The 17,008-nt window shown below is 35.7% G+C and overlaps 1 protein-coding gene across 7 annotated transcripts in view; it reads left to right on the forward strand.

The window, feature by feature from the left end:
• Nucleotides 1-17,008, forward strand: part of CACNA2D1 (calcium voltage-gated channel auxiliary subunit alpha2delta 1) — a 426,351-nt gene that overhangs the window by 367,180 nt on the left and 42,163 nt on the right. For 4 of the 7 annotated variants that reach the window (XM_074568628.1, XM_074572617.1, XM_074560249.1 and 1 more), the window contains exons 13-18: nt 94-172; nt 2,220-2,269; nt 3,844-3,933; nt 6,926-6,994; nt 8,616-8,690; nt 9,989-10,063. In XM_074568628.1, the coding sequence (XP_074424729.1) occupies nt 94-172; nt 2,220-2,269; nt 3,844-3,933; nt 6,926-6,994; nt 8,616-8,690; nt 9,989-10,063 (438 nt within the window). Of the gene's footprint in view, nt 1-93; nt 173-2,219; nt 2,270-3,843; nt 3,934-6,925; nt 6,995-8,615; nt 8,691-9,988; nt 10,064-13,104; nt 13,162-17,008 lie in introns of all 7 variants that reach the window. The other 3 variants (XM_074592546.1, XM_074575046.1, XM_074583784.1) reach the window with 1 other exon arrangement.

Raw genomic sequence — 17,008 nt, forward strand, 5'->3', positions numbered from 1 at the left:
CTTCGGTTCGAATCTGTGAAAAGTCCAAGCATCATTAACTTGGGAGTCACAGCTAATTAATGACATATATGCATTGTTTTTTAACTTGCATAGGTACGTGTGTTCACATTTTCTGTTGGTCAACATAATTATGACAAAGGACCCATACAGTGGATGGCTTGTGAAAATAAAGGTACTGCTTTTTCCTTTGAGACTATTCTTTGCTAGAGCTTTGGATAGGCAATATCTTTATTACTCTCTAAAATGTGCAGATTTTTTTTTCAGCCTAATTTTACGTTAATTGTATTTTTTAGTAAAAGCTCCAAAAAGTTATTTGATGAAATAATGTGTATATGCATATATCTATATAAAGAATAACCTTGCTTATTTATTTCTGATTACTTTATTTAAAACTTTGTATTGTAAGAAAAATATCAGAGTATTTTTAATAATAATAAGAAGAAGATATTATGGTTCAGTTTTGAGAAATCTTGTTGTAATAGCCATCTATGAAAAGATGGAACTGATGACAGATAAGAAATTAAGCAAAGCTGTTTTATATTAAGGGGTCTGGACAAAGGGATTTTTTGTTTGGTTTGTTGGCTGGTTGGATTTCTTTCTGCTTTTCTCCAGAACTAACAAGGGACCAGATGACTTGCATTATTTTTCCCTTTTTTTGATGAAAATATCAAAATTATTCTTGCTGTGATTTCTTAGCTTCTAAGAACTTCTTATATTTTTATATTTTTGTCCTGATTTCTTAAAAAAAATAGAAAAGTAAAAAAGGTGAAATTAAGGAAATGAAATACTTTGTCCTAAAATTTCTACATGAAAAATATGGTTGGAAATATTTAAAAAGAACGTGAGAAAGAGCTGTCTCAAATACCTTACAATATAGTTGTGGAACAATAGATAAATACAGATAAATAGAAAATAGATTATCAAACAATATTGTTTAATATTTTAAACAGAGCAATACCCAGGCCTGACTGAAAATGTGAAAGTATTTTATGAATCAGAAAGAAGCAAGAGGTGAGAGGTGGGATAGATTATAAGAGGGTCTTGAAAGTTAAGACTGGCAGGAAAGGAGGATAAGATATGACTCTCAGGCCGTAAAATAACATAAACCAAAGGTAAGAGAAAGAGAAAGATATAGATAAAGAAAAACATAATGATATAGAAGAATCCCTAGCCCGTATGAATAGCATACATATCGTAGCCTCATGAATCCCTCAGTACGCTGGCAAGTTGTGCAGAAGATACGACAACTTCATGAAGAGCAGGTTGTATTGTCAGATAATTACAGAAAAGCAACGTTTGATTTTTTGAACAGGGGATTTTTTTGCTAACTTCTTTTTATCTCAAAATACTGTGTGCATGTGAACTCCATTGTTTTAAAACAAATGAGGACCAGCTGGCTTAAAGCATAACCACCTATGTCGTCTTGTTATGGAGGCAAAGTGATCATAATCTTCTGTCTAAAATTGATGCGATTATTTGTACGTCCAGTTTTTCCTTAATTAAAAGTTTCAATTTATTATCAAGTCATGCATTGCTTATGGCAAAGTAAATGACTAACCAGAGTACTCTCACCTCTCCAGCCCTCCCCACTGCCTTCCAATCTGGCTTACAACTTACTTGGTCTGAAACTGGATCTCAGTGCCTGTCCTTTCAGTCTTATTGGTGCATATGGGCAATATTTTTGATTCAAACAAAAAATGTGATATAATCAATGATGAATAAAGACCTTTCCGATGTTTAGTTAGAAGACATACCAGTTTGATTTTACCATCCTTTCCACAGAGTGCCTTATATTTTTCTGCTATGAACTTCACTCTTGTGGCAGACTGTGGCTATAGTCACGTTCCTACATGCATTCAGCATATAAGTACGTTGCTGTCACAGTGTGACATGACCATGACATATCCTTGCACATCAGAGTAACTGGGAATTCAAGAGTACAAATTCAGTACATTACCTCAGCTTTAAAAACAACAGACCAAAAGAAACACATTATATACTCTCACTGCTTAAGAGTAACTAGCTTGGCCTATATGGCATGGTGACCCATTGTATGTGGCCACACGTTGTGGTGGCATCTGCTAAAAAAGTATTCCATTCATACATGATAATTTCTATTAAAATTAAATTAGAAATTACAAGCTAAATGAAATTCCTCAAGATTAAGAGACTAGCAGTGTATTATCATAAGATGGCATTATTTCTGTTCTAAATTTTAGGTTATTATTATGAAATACCATCCATTGGAGCCATAAGAATAAACACCCAGGTAAGTGTGTTATCCAAATGCAGATACAGTTGAAACATTAACAAGCGGAGGTACTTCTGGTGTTAAATATGTTGCATTTCACCTCTGTTTGAATTGACTACATTTTAAGATGCACTACATTAAAAGTAGAGGAAAAAAAGTTAAGGCTTTCTTTTACGTGAGTTAAAGTATCCGAATTTCTTTATTTCTTTTTAGTAGTTGCAGGGAGTCAATTTACAATGGGACCCCTGCTTCCCTGGCCAGCTGGCCCACAGCAGCTGGCATCCTCTACAGCAGGCTGTCCGTGTGCGCGCGACATAGCGCTGGACGTGGTCTGTCTCCTGCAGACCAGCTCTGCATAAGGACTATGTTTCGGGCTCAGTTTTCCTCCTGGCCTTACATGGTCCCTCTTGAATCCTGAGACACGGCAACAATTTTTTTTTGTAAAGTTCTGGCAAGCCAGTAGTTTTTTATAACATGTTTGGACATTCATAGCCTGCTTCCTGCCGTACTTGCAGCATGATCCTCAGGGTTTGTATTAGGCGGAGAAGGCTGTGGATGTGTGTGAGGGCATCGTCCTGCTCCAGTATCTGAACTCAGCCGGGCAGAAACAATGACCTGGTACAATCCTGCTTAGAGGAGAGGTTCCTACATTGATTCAACGAGTTTGGGAGAGACAGGGTTTTTTTTCTTCAAGAAGGATGCAGGGTAGTTTTAGCAGCCATGTGTGCACAGGACCCTGGAATTATATGGTGTGATCCAAACTGATAGCGCAGATGAAGAGAGATTCTTTTCAGTTGTCTGAAAGTCCATGTATTCACATGTCCAGAGAAGCAGGGAAATATCATAGCAGTTCTTTGTCCTTCCAAGCCCAGGCATGACATTTTTTGGCAGAAAATGAGTCCTTTTTTTGGCTTGAATAAGAGTCCTTTGATTCTGTTAAACTCTTCCAGATAGTGTCTGGCAAGAAAAACCCCTCATATGATCAGACAAATAGAAAAGGTTGAAGACTGAGACAAGTTTGATGGCATCCACTCCCAAACCAGACCAGAAATCTGACATCTCATAAGATCACCAGCTCTAGCCGTACTCCAGAATTGAAGGAAGGCAGGGACTATGAGGTTTTAAAACCCTGATTTTTTTGTTTCAACAGAAGTTATGCAAGTTCTTGCTGTAGGAGCTGAACATACCCAGCTGTTACACCACTCACCCTCCATCACCCACTCTCTCTTCTGGGTTGAAGGTTCTGAGATCTGCTTGTAATTTCATTATGTCATTAGCAGTTAATTTTGGAACAAAAATAGTTGTAATTCTCACTTGGTAGAAAGAGAGCAGTGGTTATGGATGTGTAAGGTCCGTGTGACTGAGACTGAAATACAGGAATTGCCTTTGCAGTTAATACGGCATACTGGAGACTGGTTGGTAATATAAATTTAAAGAAGTATTAAATACTAGTCCTGTATTAGAGGTGAATTTTGACTTTCTTTTTTCTGATCTGTTCATTGTTTTTATTTCATTATTGTTTATTTTTTATACTGTTTCTGGACTTTGATCTAATAACTGCCCTCTGATGGGTTTATTTCACTTTTTGGCAGGAATATCTGGATGTTTTGGGAAGACCAATGGTTTTAGCTGGAGAGAAAGCCAAACAAGTCCAATGGACAAATGTCTATCTGGATGCTCTGGTATGATCTGTAGTTATCTCTAGCAAAGTAAGAATCTTAGCAAATCAGTAACTATAGGGGTCCATTTACCACAGTTCTGGGGACTCAATTCCCTACACTTCCAAACATAATACTCTTACTCCAGTATCTCTACACTTCAATGGAGCAATTTCCTGAACAGCTATTTCTAAGGTGCTGCTCATTGCTTGTACCTTGTATCCTCCTAAGGGTCCTGAACTTTAACAGAGAAAAGCAATTTATCCTAAACACAAATCTTTAAGTGTAGGTGATTGTTGCCCTCAAACTAACAAAAGAAAAAGAGAAGCAAATAGCTTTCCAGTGTTGTACCTATGCTGCAGTAGAGGTCATCTGTTATGTTACTGGTGGGGAGTTCTTTTTTTTTTTTAAAGCATTCCAGGCAGAATGAAACCTATCAATGTCACTGGTTATTAGCACAGATTTTGAACTTGGATCTCTAAACTGCCGTGGTTGTTGTAATTACTTGCTTGCTCAAGGTAATGATTTCTTTAATTTGACAGTGTATATAATGGGGAAATAAACAAAAAGATATATGAAATGCTTTCCTTACTGCTGAAGTTATCACTTCAGCCTTGTAAAACAAACATATTCAGGAAACTGCGAAATGCAAAGTATTATTAGCAGCAATTCAATCTGTTGCTCTAGATAACCTTCTTCTGAGTAACTCTATCTAAGCAAAAATTACTGCAAAATAGTCATCTGGAGTCATGTATTTATCCGAGTTCACATGGTCATTTAATGTCATGTCAAAACCACTTCTTCCCATCAGTCAGCATTACTGTAAATTTTTTGTCAACACATCATAGAACTGAGCGTGACACAGAGGAACTAGTTTTTCTTTGGGATTTCAATGGCCAGAAGTTCATTAACCATGTTTTCTTGGTTGTAGTTGAGGTATTTACTGGAAACATAAAGGATGTTATGACGCAAGTTCATATGTTCTGTACATATCCTGTTGTAAAGCCAAAGCTAAATTTGCAACTGGGGATAAAAAAAGGTCTGTTTAATGAACTAAAATGAGTGATACCTGCAGAATTTTGTTACGTTGCTTTGTATTTTCAGTGGGTTCATTCATTGTTTCCTTCAAACTTTTCTGCATTCATATGTTATGTATGTGTTTTTGTATAAATAATTGTATGTATGTATATATTTGGACATGTTATTTTTACTAATATATTTACTAAGTGAAGACCAACCCAAACTAAACTGTTGACGTAAAGTCTGAAATTTGTGGACTTTTGTGTAAAGTCTGAAATTTGTATAAAGGCACAGGTGTATTTAGTCTACCCTGGAGCCTTTTCCCGATTGTTGGTTTTAGCAGGGATTGGGACTAATTTGTCACATTGGTTCTTTATCTTAAATTTCCTGAAGCAATTCCCTCCTGTAGGGCTTGCCCTTCTCCTGCTTGTGCCTCACTGGACTTTCTCCTATCCTTTCCTCTGACTGTCTAGCACCTGTTTGGGGGCTGAGGCAAAAATAATGCAAAGTGTATTACATAAGGCTACATTTGAATTGAGCCTAAGTTCAGGTTATGAAATGCTAAAGAGGTACTTGCATTTGATGCTATCTTTCAGGACTGTCTCTAATAATTTGATGTATTTGTGTCAATTCACACCTCTTTTCTTGCCCAGTTCCTTCAGGTTCTGTTACAATATTGCTCCGGCCTTGTTTTCTGCAAGATAATTACAGAATTTTCAGACACTTTTAGGTTTACCAGTTAGTCATAATTCATTCACAATTATTGCCCTCTCTAACTGTACGTTTTTTGGGGGGAGAGGGTGTTATACCCCACACATTCCCCTACTGTTTCATTATGTATCTCTTTGATATTACTTGTAAAAAATATCCTCCTCTGCTTCTGATTCATGTCCATTTCTTGCTTCTCGTATCATCTCCTGAAAATTCCACTTCTCTTCACCTTGCTTGTTTTAATGTTATTAACTCTGATCTCATCACCTTTCATTTCATACACAAACACATGTTCACGAAGGATAGTTTAATTCAAAAAAGATGGTACTAGACTGGGTAAATGGAGAACGGATTTCATCAAAGCGGATTAATAAAGTATTTTAGCTTTCTTTTTTTTTTTCCTAATGAAACAAAGTGATATAGCTCCGCAATAAAATACATTAAGCATCAGTGAGGGGGAAAAAGTTTGAAATAAAAACTAAACATTAGTACAAGGAAAGGTAGAAATCTGCCTGTGGACAATTTAGGATGGAAAACAAATCTTTTCAGGCTATTTAAACATATAGTTTTCTGGATCCTATTTTCAGTATGAGTTGTGACTGCCAGTAAAGAAAAAACAAATTTCTTACATATTCCACAAGAAGCGTAAATCCCTTGCCTCAATACTAGAAGAGACTACGTGATTTTGAAGAACTGATGATGGATACTATTTCAAGCCATTGAAAAGTAGTGATGATATGAAAAATAGTAGTATTACCTGTTGGATGTTTCTGTTGATTTTGACTGTATGTATTTGTTGCCTACCTGTTTACTACCTTTAAGTTTGGTTTGGCTTTCTCCTTTTTTTCTTTTTTCTTTTCTTTTTTTTTTATTTTCCCCTCTGCTATCTATCGTTTGTAGTATAGTGGGAACTGTCGCTGTACACATTTTTTCATAACTTTTAGTTTTTATTAAACTATTATATTTTACATTTACTATTATATTTTATTATTACATTTAGCTTTTATTAAACTATTATATCCTAATTTTTTGCACACCATCTATTTTTAAAAAGCAATTTATTATTCTTACTAACACATGGACACAAAAAATGTAATTTTAACTTTCTATGCATAAAATCAATGAAGTAGTCTTATTTTTTTTCTTTTTTTACAAGCTAAAAGTCAGTACTCTAATCTAGTGTTTGGCTACAGTAATCCCTGGATTGTTCTAATCTATTTTAGGTCAAAATTTGTTATTTAACTAAAAAGTCTTTTTCTCCCCTCTATATGTGATTATTTCCTAGGAGCTGGGCCTTGTGATTACAGGAACTCTGCCTGTCTTCAATCTAACAAAGGAACAAAATGGGAAAATAGTAAGTTGTTACTTAAAGAAAAAAAAAATCAGTTACTTGAAATAAATTTAATGCAAAACTCCTTGAAAAATGTGTATTTCCATAGAGCTTTCTACAGTTTAATTGTCTTGTACGCCAGAAAAAAAGGGGTCATCTTTAGTTGCCTGATAACCTCCTGGGAGCAAGAAAATGCAGATCACCCTTTTTGTAGTTCTGAGTTTCAGGGTATGACATTCCTTGATCTATCTCTGTGACCTGGTAGCAGTGGGAATGAGTCAAGTGCTCAATAGATGGGAGGTAGATGAAGATATTATTTAGCCCTTGCCAAGAAAGGAAGCCCAGATAAATTTATTATAGATCTGTGAAGCTATGACATTTCAGGGTAAAAGGCAATGCTGTAGAGAATTGAAATTATTTGGTTGTAATGACAATAGAAAATAGGACTGTGTACTTAGATTAAAATCTAAGTATTACAAAAATACAATTCCCCACTCCTATTACAGCCTGATAAGAAATCAATTTACGTGCTCTTCTCAAAATCAAAATGCTGCTTTTTAAAATCAGACCTAGAATATGCTTTACAGTATGTGGTAAACTGTTGTACATTTGGTGTGATACTCATGTTCATTCGGGTTAAAATATACAGAAGTTTAGATAAGATATTCTTTGATTTACTTTCTTAGATAGATTACATAGACTCAGAATGAATACATGTAAATTTGATCACTACAATTTCTTTTACTTACTTTCAGAATAGTTCTCCTAATTTCCCTTTAAAAACAAATCAAACAAACAAACAAACAAACAAAAATATTTCATAATCTTATCTACAAGATAATGCCTGGAATTCACTGCGTCTGGTTGCAAAGTGAGAGAGTACTGATTATCAAAGCATGTCTTTCTGAGAATTAAAACAGCCCTGATCTAACACAGAGGAACAAGAGGAGAACTTGAATCTGCTTGACTTATGTCTCTACCTGAATTTCAGCTTGCACGCTGCAAGATGCATCTTCCAATACATATTCCAAATTTATTGAATATGGAGAAGGGATTCAGGTGATATTATGTAAATCCCTGCACCCCTTTTCTGTAGTACGAAAATAAAGTACAAGTGAAGTAAATGTAGTGCCTGAGTCACTGATTTCAAATGCTGAAGATTGTCATAGTCACTGGGTTTTTTGGGGTGTGTTAAGGTTTTTTCTCATTCATCTTTATACCACACCCAAAAGAGGTTAATTGTTTTTGGTTTCACTTATCAATAGCCCAACCTAAGTGTGCAATAGCAGCTCTATATTGGTGCTAGTAATTTAGTATCTACATCATTGTCGAATATTAATGCATCACTTTTGCTTTCACCTGTTTTGTTATTACATTTATTGTTTATTCATCCAGGAAAGCATTCATTTTCATCTTCATAAACAGTTTTAATATTCTGTACTCAACTCTGAATGTATCGAATATTTTTTTGAATCATTTGGATATTATTTAAAATATTTAGAATACAAACATCAGTAAATAGGTGATTTTTCAAGTAGTGTCTGTCAAACATGAGACAAAGGCAAAATCAAAATTCACTGACTGTTGCAGTTATTCTGCATTGTAAATATGTCAAACATATTCTAACATTTTTGAATCTTACCAGAATCAGCTGATTCTTGGAGTAATGGGGGTTGATGTCTCTTTGGAGGACATAAAAAAACTGACACCCCGATTTACGGTAAGTTGTTTGCGTTGGTGGTTTCTCTTTAAGTCTGATTTATGTATGATTTCTTTGCATGCTGTTTCATAAGTCATGCAGCAGTGACTGGATGTGAATCAAAATACCAGCAGGCTTCTTTTCATATATTGTTTTCCATTGTTGTAGATTTTTTGATGGTTTTCTCTCCAGCCATATATGTGCTTCTGTCTTAATTATCATCAGGATGCATCTGTAAAAGCCATCTTTTACATTGGGGGATAATTATTTTCCTGTACCTTAAGGCACTGCTGTTTAGAGTGTTTGGTTCTGATCACAGTGTAGAGTACACAGTCATTTCATCTATTAATAATACTTAGCATTTATATAAGACGGGTCTTTATAGAAAAGTTCTTTAATATATATGTATGTCTGTACCCTCCTCACTATGATTGATTTATATATTAAGACATCTAGCTAGGGAATTTCTAAGAACATAACTAGTAGTGTGGAAAATAACAGCTGAGGAAGCAAAGGAACATCACAAATTTGACCAAAACCAAATGTAAAGTCCTACATTTAGAATGGAATAATCCCATGCCCATGCCACAGTACAGGCTGGGGCAGAATGCCTCAGAAGGCAGGAAAGGGCCTGGGGGTCATGGTGGAGGAGAAGCTGAGGATAAGTTAGCAGTAAAAGAGGTCAACTGTGCTCTGAACAGCTGCATCAGGAGTACTGTGTCCAAGTTTGGTCTCCCAAGTTTGCCAAGGGGCTGGATTTCATGGTATATGAGGAGAAGCTGAGGGAGATGGGTTTGTTCAAACTGAAGAAGAAACCTAAAGGGTTACCTAATGGGAGTTATAGACAAGATGGACCTCGACATTTCTTGAAGGTATATAGCAAAAGACAAGAGGCAATCGACATAGTTGTGGCAATGGAAATTCCAAGTGGAAACAAGGAAATAAAAATCATTGTGAGGGTGGTTAAACACTGGAGCAGGTTGCCCAGAGAGGCTGTGGAATTGCCATTAGAAGTATTCAAAGACTCTTTGAAACCCAGTCCAACTTTGAAGTTGGAGCTTCTTTTGAAGTTAGCTCTGCTTTCAGTGAAGGGTTGTGCCAGGTGACCTCCAGCGGTCCCATCAGCCTAAATGATTCTCCAAGTTTATGCTTGTATTAAGAGTAAATATTAAGAAATTACCTTCTGTATGTTAGTATCTCACATATTTCATGATGTCTGAGGCAAAGTATTTTCCTTAATGTGACCATTTCTTGAAAACCATTGATTAATCTTTCTTTATTACTTAAAGCCTTATAGCTCTAAACTTTCTTTCTTTCAGCTCTGTCCAAACGGATACTATTTTGCAATTGATCCTAATGGGTATGTGCTACTTCATCCAAATCTCCAACCAAAGGTATGAAAAATCTTCTAATTTATTTTTCTATAATTAGGGGACATTGTCAGACATAACAGAAACATTGAATGTCTGCCGAAAGTGCCAGAGAGCCAGAGAGCAATAGTAAAGATTTCTCAGTGGTGGGGGTGTCAGGAAAATCTGTGGTGCATGTATGGCTTCATCCAAATCTGCTTCAGTCAGCACGAAGACCAGCATTGCCTTGTATTGCATTTGGCTATTGATAGAATAAAAAAGGTGTATATTTTACACACACACTTAATAATAATAATAATAAAAAAAATAATCACTCCGGATTGAGAGAGATGTATGGATTGTTTCCACATAAAAAGTTAGAACTAACGATGAATCACTATAGGTATTGAAGGCCCAACAATGTGTCCGTGTAGTTCAGTTGGCAATATTAGAATTTCCCATTAAGATGGTTTGAGCAATATGTGGTCAAGATAAATGCAACCTGTCAATACACAGTCAAATGAGGCTAGTAAAGCTTTTAAACTTTAGTGGCACCCTACTCCTAAGTTATTTTTTAGCACTTAGTACACTTTAGAGAAAATTCTTAAGTAATGGAAGCCTGTATTTGCTGCCTTTAGGCATGGAAATACTGGGTTTTTTAAAAAAAATTGGATGCATATCCATCACTTTATTCCTCCCAGCCATGTTCCTGTGGCAGAATAGCAGCAAGTCCTTGACCTCTGGGCTGTGTGACTGTTCTCTCTTGTTTCTTCAGCAGAAAGTCTTATCATAGCTGCAAGAGGGATAGCAGAGCCCCTTTTCAGTACTTCACTCTTTAACTGTCAAAGGCAGAGAAAGAAATGAAGAATTTGTCTACATATTTTACAGATTCATTTAATTCTTAAGCTGCGGGAAATCAGCATTGTGAATAGGTGAATTAATTTCCTGATGAAGTAATGAATATGTTTGAAATCTTTTGCCAAGTGTGTAACAAAAAAAGAGAGGAAAAAAAAATGTTTCTGAAGAAGAGAAGAATAACTTGATCGTGACTATAGATGAAATATCCCTTTTGATTTATTTTGAAAGGACCCTTTTAAAAAGAAAAGGTTTTTATATAGTCTTCATAATTCAGATGAACTTCCATTTCTCAATATATGCATTAGGTGTTCATGTGTTAAAAAAAGAAAGTTTTGATTTGATGATTTTGCTTGATGAATTTTTCTGAGACAAATATATGCATCATTACTGACCAAATCTTTTCCTCATTAGAGATTATTAGAAACTCAGATGATACCCAGTGGTCTGTTTACCTTTTCCTTATATGCAAATGAAACTGTCTTTTTGTTAACAGAAATGAAGCGATGTAGTATTTTCGTTTTAGGCTCAATCTTGTGAGGAACTCATGGATATGGATTCTGTTCGTCTCATATGTGCTATTATACTACAGTGTAAACTCATAACACTGAAGACTAAAGAACCTTTGTTAGAGAGTGAAAAACTCAGCTCATCCCAACTAAATGTAGGCAGACCGAGATGGATTATTAGGAAACTAATTGTCGCAGTTTCTCTGTGTAGTTTTCTACTTTTTCAGTCGATATGAAAGTCCAGAGATGCTACCATATACTGCTTTAATGTTTGATTTAGAGTATGTTTAAAAAAGGATATTTTGTGTGATATGTTTTATGTTGTAGAATAATGTCTAAATGTAATGTTAAGCATATGCATTATTATTATTGTTATTGTTGTTATTAACAGTTACACAGACTAGACTTTTTCACTCCCAGTTTGTTTGGGGTGGTGCATGCTATTCAGACTGATACAAGAACTGCGTTTTAAAACTAAGGTACACTACAAAGACAGATGTATTTAGAACTCATGGACTTTCTTTAACATGTCATATTAATTTTAGTTGAACCTCCTGGTAGCCGTTAACTTATTAACAAACAACATCTTAACCCTCTCTGCCAGCAATTGTTCAATAGATGTAAACTAAAACATAACTACGTCTTTGCCTTCGAAGAGGTGAGGGTGTGTTAAACTTCCAGTGGTCCCTTCTTCTGAATGCCTTCTGCTTTCCTTCTGAAAATCTGTTACCTCAAATCAAAACTGGTTCAACGCAATTAATAATTTAAGAAATTGTCTTGCAGTATGATCTCACAAAAAAAAAAAAGCCCCTAGAAATTCAGAACTTGTAAAGTCATTTGCACAACTGAGAAAATTTAACAAAAGGCAGGTTCAAAAGCTGATTAAAATCATTACGAACCTTCCCTTCATGCTTTTATTTGCAAACAAAAAATACTTCAAAGCATAACGTAGGAAAACTTTTTTTTTTTTAACTTTCAGTATATTATAGTTTTAAACTGCTTAAAATACCTTTTTTTCAAGTTTGTGTAGCTATATTTCATTTTTAAACAAATGCTTAATTTTATGTTTTTCTACCAATTTTCTTTGTGTGTCTGTCTGTATGTGCATGTATTTTTCCCGTTGTCCTGGGAGAACAGGTGGGTAGCCCACCAAATAAACATAGTCGCTGAAGGGAGTGCATTAAGCATGTGTTAACAACATTAGTCTTAATTAGATAAGATTTGAAAACAGTAAATAATTACATTTTTCAATGTGTTCTAAAGAGGAGCATCCTTTTCTTTATTTTCGTTATGGTTCTGACCAAAATCCATTTAATGGTAATTTTAAGCTCCAGATGCCTTCAGTAGGCTCCAGTGATCTGTCTCGTGGTTTATAGTTTTGAAAGAAATGGAAGAGGAGGTGGTTTTAAGAGCAGATATAACAGTAAACAAAATGTGAAACTCTTATTCTATATATTAATTCTAGCAGATAATGTGGGAGGAAGAGCTCTCTGATGACTTAATTCACATCATTTAATATACGTCTGGTTTTCGTTTCCCTTGACAAAACCTGTGTGTAATTCTGATAGAGAGCTCGGAACTCTTTATCGGAATGAGGGCTCCTCTCTGCTTCCAGTAAATGTGCGCTGGAGAGCATAGATGTTGAGGGAAGGCTTCCATTCTATAAGTACGCTGTTTACTAAGAGTGTAAAAATATAAATTACTGCTTTTTTGTTACTTCAGCAAATTGGTGTGGGCATACCAAAAGTTAAATTGAGAAAAAGGAGACCCAATGTACAGGTAACTTTGGATGGAGGTGATTAGTGCATTAGAATGCATAGACCTGGAAATACAATTAGAAAGCTTCTGCCCTGCTTACTAGGAAAAATCTAACTAGAGAACTGTTTACTTTGACAAACAGCTTCCAAAGCATGAAGCTTGCATCCTTCCTTGTTTAAATAATAGGAAACATGTTATTGGCTGTAGTGAAGGGCGTTCCATTAAATTATGGTGCTTTACTAATAGGTGCTAATTAGAGCCGTGCAGTAAAAATTATTCTTCAGATTTTGAAATGAATTTGAAGACTGGGAAAAAAAAGAGACTACTTGTGCTGTCTTTGCTTGCATAAACCCGAAGTCAAGAGAAGATCATTCTTATGACTTTATTGCCAAGTTTTATTGTACAGTGTATGCTGTATCACATTGCAGAAGTTGAATGAACCGTTCTATTTATATTTTTTTTTCTGGGGAAGTCAGAGTAGGGTATATGTTTTATATGCTATTTACATCGGGGTTCTTGGTTTAGCAAACCCATCTCCAGAGGATTAACTGCCATTAAGTGAACAGGAAAAAGGAAATTAGTAACATTTATGCAGTGCAATCCCTGAGCAGAAAACACTTAATGAAAACTTAAAAATCATTACAGGAATAGATTAACTATGTAACTAGCAAAATAACAAAATTAGGTACAGTGTACCATGTTAATTTCTTTCACATATGGGAATACATAATGCAAAACCAGTGGCTTACATAACAACACCAGTAAAACATGGTGTAAAATCCTGACCTAATTCAATTCAGTGCTTTCACCGAGCCTCAAGTGGCTGTGTTTATACCACATCTAGAAGACCACCACCAGGCTAGATTTTTTTTGTTTATGCACTGCAGAAAGCAGCACTGGAACACAAAAAAAAAATTAAAATAACGTTTCTGAGCACCCTTGACTGCTGCTGAGTTCGCCCGGCTGTGGTGGCTGCCCAGGGAGGGGCAGCTCTGGGCTCCCATCCACTCCAGATGCTCCTGGGTCTCCCACTGGGGCCCAGGATTTTGCGACCTTCTTACCATCAATTATTTTAAAAGCCTAATAGCCTGTGTCTTCATTAGTACTGCAGGTATGAGTAGGAATTAGGCTCCTGCAACTCACACCAAAGACTTCTATAGAATTTGTGAGAATACTGACCTCCCAAAACACGACAACAACATTTTAATAAACTTTTTTTTTTTATGTTGCTGCACCAGTTCTTTCTTTCTTTGTTTCCTTCTTGATTTGTCATTGAAGTAATAGATCTTTGCCTTTATTTTTCATGCTGAAAATGGATTGCACTCCCTTTATTTGCATGCTTCATTGCTAGTGATTTACTTCTGTTTCGTTTTATTAAGTTGTGCTGGTGAATGTGGTGATGTTGCGCTTCTTCTAGTTATGCCACGTGCATGACTGGAAAAAGAGAAGAGCAAACTGAACAGTAAGTTTGTTTCTTCATGGCTTGGGATAAAACTCACTAAATGGCAACCTTGGAAGAAAAAAAATATGGAGCCCAAACACTGCTAAAAACACATTCTTGGGGAAAAAGATATAGTGGGGAAAATAGTCTTCCATTTGAAGTACGGGGCTAGGGATGTTCTATTCTAATTTCTAATGTATTTCTTTGTGCCTTAGGCACATCACATAATGTATCTATCCATGTTTAGTTTCTTCATCTATTAAAAGTCATTAATAAGTACCTTATAAAGAATGTGTGGTCATGTAAGTCTTATAAAGAACAAGAACAAACAGTTCATGTATACTTGAATTTTGAAGGACAGTTGAAGTTGACTACTTTGTCTTTGGGACTCCTTAACTGTGGCTAGCCCAGGTTATCATTTGAAATTAATATTGACCTTGATTTGATGTGATGGCTTTTTTTTTTTTCTTTTTATTACCATTTCTTTTCTTCTCTGTTCCTTTGTGTGTTGGAATGAAATGTGAACTTCATAAATGCCTCCTCTGCCATGCCAATGCCTTCATGCATGCTGTTTGGGTTTGACCATGCTATTCATTATCCATTGCATGTAAGAAAATGTATTTTTTTATTTATTTTTACATTTTAGCCTTTTGCTATTTATTTTGAGAGTGTGGATTGGGGGGGTGGGGGTGGGGAAGAAACAGCATAAGAATAATTAAATTGTTTTGAATTAGTAGAGAGTATATGTTGACACTATTATATTAATGTTGCTAGCTTTATCTATCCTATATAAATAGGAACATAAAAAATTCTTGAAGTTATCAGTAGACATTTAAAAGAAATACCCGGAATCTTTGTCTGAAATCTTTTCAGGGCATATTCTTAGGATAAATTTATTGGCAGACAGTAAGTCTTACTTGCTAAGAATAGGAATGATTTCATATATCCAGAATCACACACATATGTTCCTCAAGAATACGAAGGAACAGTCTTTTGTCTTCTAACACTATTCTATATTATTTGAATATAAATCTTGAAAATAAGGACTACCGTTAAGCTCTTAATGCTCCAGACTATTATATGAAGGCATCTCTTACCAGCTCTTCAGGATGTTATGTTCTTCCAGTAGGAACTGGTATTACATACATAAATTGTGATGAAACATGCTTGCATTCTTTGATAGAATAGTTACATGTATATTTGCCATATACCTTTGTCAGAGAATGCTAGGATAGAAGGAATATAATCAGCATTTTGAAAGAAAGGACTTTAGTCTACCCTGTAAATAAGTTGGTATAGCTGCATCACTGAAATCCTCTAGAAATGTCATTATCAGAATTTACACTAGTCTTGAATTAATAGTATCAGCTAATGACAATTTTTGTCTTGCTAATCATATGAGAAGCAGTGCTCAGTTACTGATAAAACTAGGCCTTGAGATCCTTTTGTGTATGAACTGTCCTATTACACAAAGCAAAGTATTATCAATAAAAAAAAAAAAAAAAAAGGACTTTATTCATCTTCTATTCTAAACTATCAGATTTAAATGACTAAATAATATATCCCCATGCTCTTTTCTAAAGATCCTTCTTTTGGTGGGTTCATTAAATAAGTACTGAGTGATGAGGACTGAGGATTTTTACATCACACGTAATATAAACTCAATGGGGCTTAGCCAAAATTACTCAAACAACCGACTCATACGGAAGAGGGCTCTGTCCAAGTAAATGCAGACTGCAACTGAGAAGGCAGTAGAGGCTGGAGGGTGGTCTGAGCCACGTCAGCAGAGCTACAATGCTCTTACCACACCCTTATGGGACCAGGGTTACTACAGATGCAGCCCACCAAACTTCTCTGTGCTCCATTGTCGAGGGTCAACATCATGTACATTCCTTAGGTCTTGAAGCTGCTGGGTCACAGTATGTCTGTGCTACAGGTTTTCATTTCTTAAATTGGGATAACAGTACTGATTTCAAGAGAAATGCATTCAAAACTGCAAGGTGTTCAGGAAAGTCCTGTAACACTGACAATAAAAGCGATTTTTATTTTTTGTAACAAACAAATCATTTGCTATAATTGCTGCCTTTATGAATCTTGAGCTGCAGTCCATTCCCGCTTCATAATGGGAAGTCTGTAGTCTGCTTTTGGCAAAATTGCAGAAGAGCACAGTGACGCCATTTTACTGGTCAGCTGGAACACTCTCCCAAAGTTCTCTCTGCCTTCTTGGAGACAGGACGCCTACTGAGAGATTCACATCTGATGCTTCCTCCGATGGGTCTTTTCCCACCCTAACACTCCATGACATACCAGCAGCAGGGGAAGCAGCTTCCCAGCGTGAGCCCCACACATGACAGACTGTGAATGGACAGTGGCCATTTGTGCTAATTTGATTTTCACTTACCCAATTAACCCCTCTACCCAACGAAA

Source organism: Larus michahellis, chromosome 1, assembly GCF_964199755.1.
Source record: "Larus michahellis chromosome 1, bLarMic1.1, whole genome shotgun sequence".
In the NCBI taxonomy this organism is placed as follows: Eukaryota; Metazoa; Chordata; class Aves; order Charadriiformes; family Laridae; genus Larus; species Larus michahellis.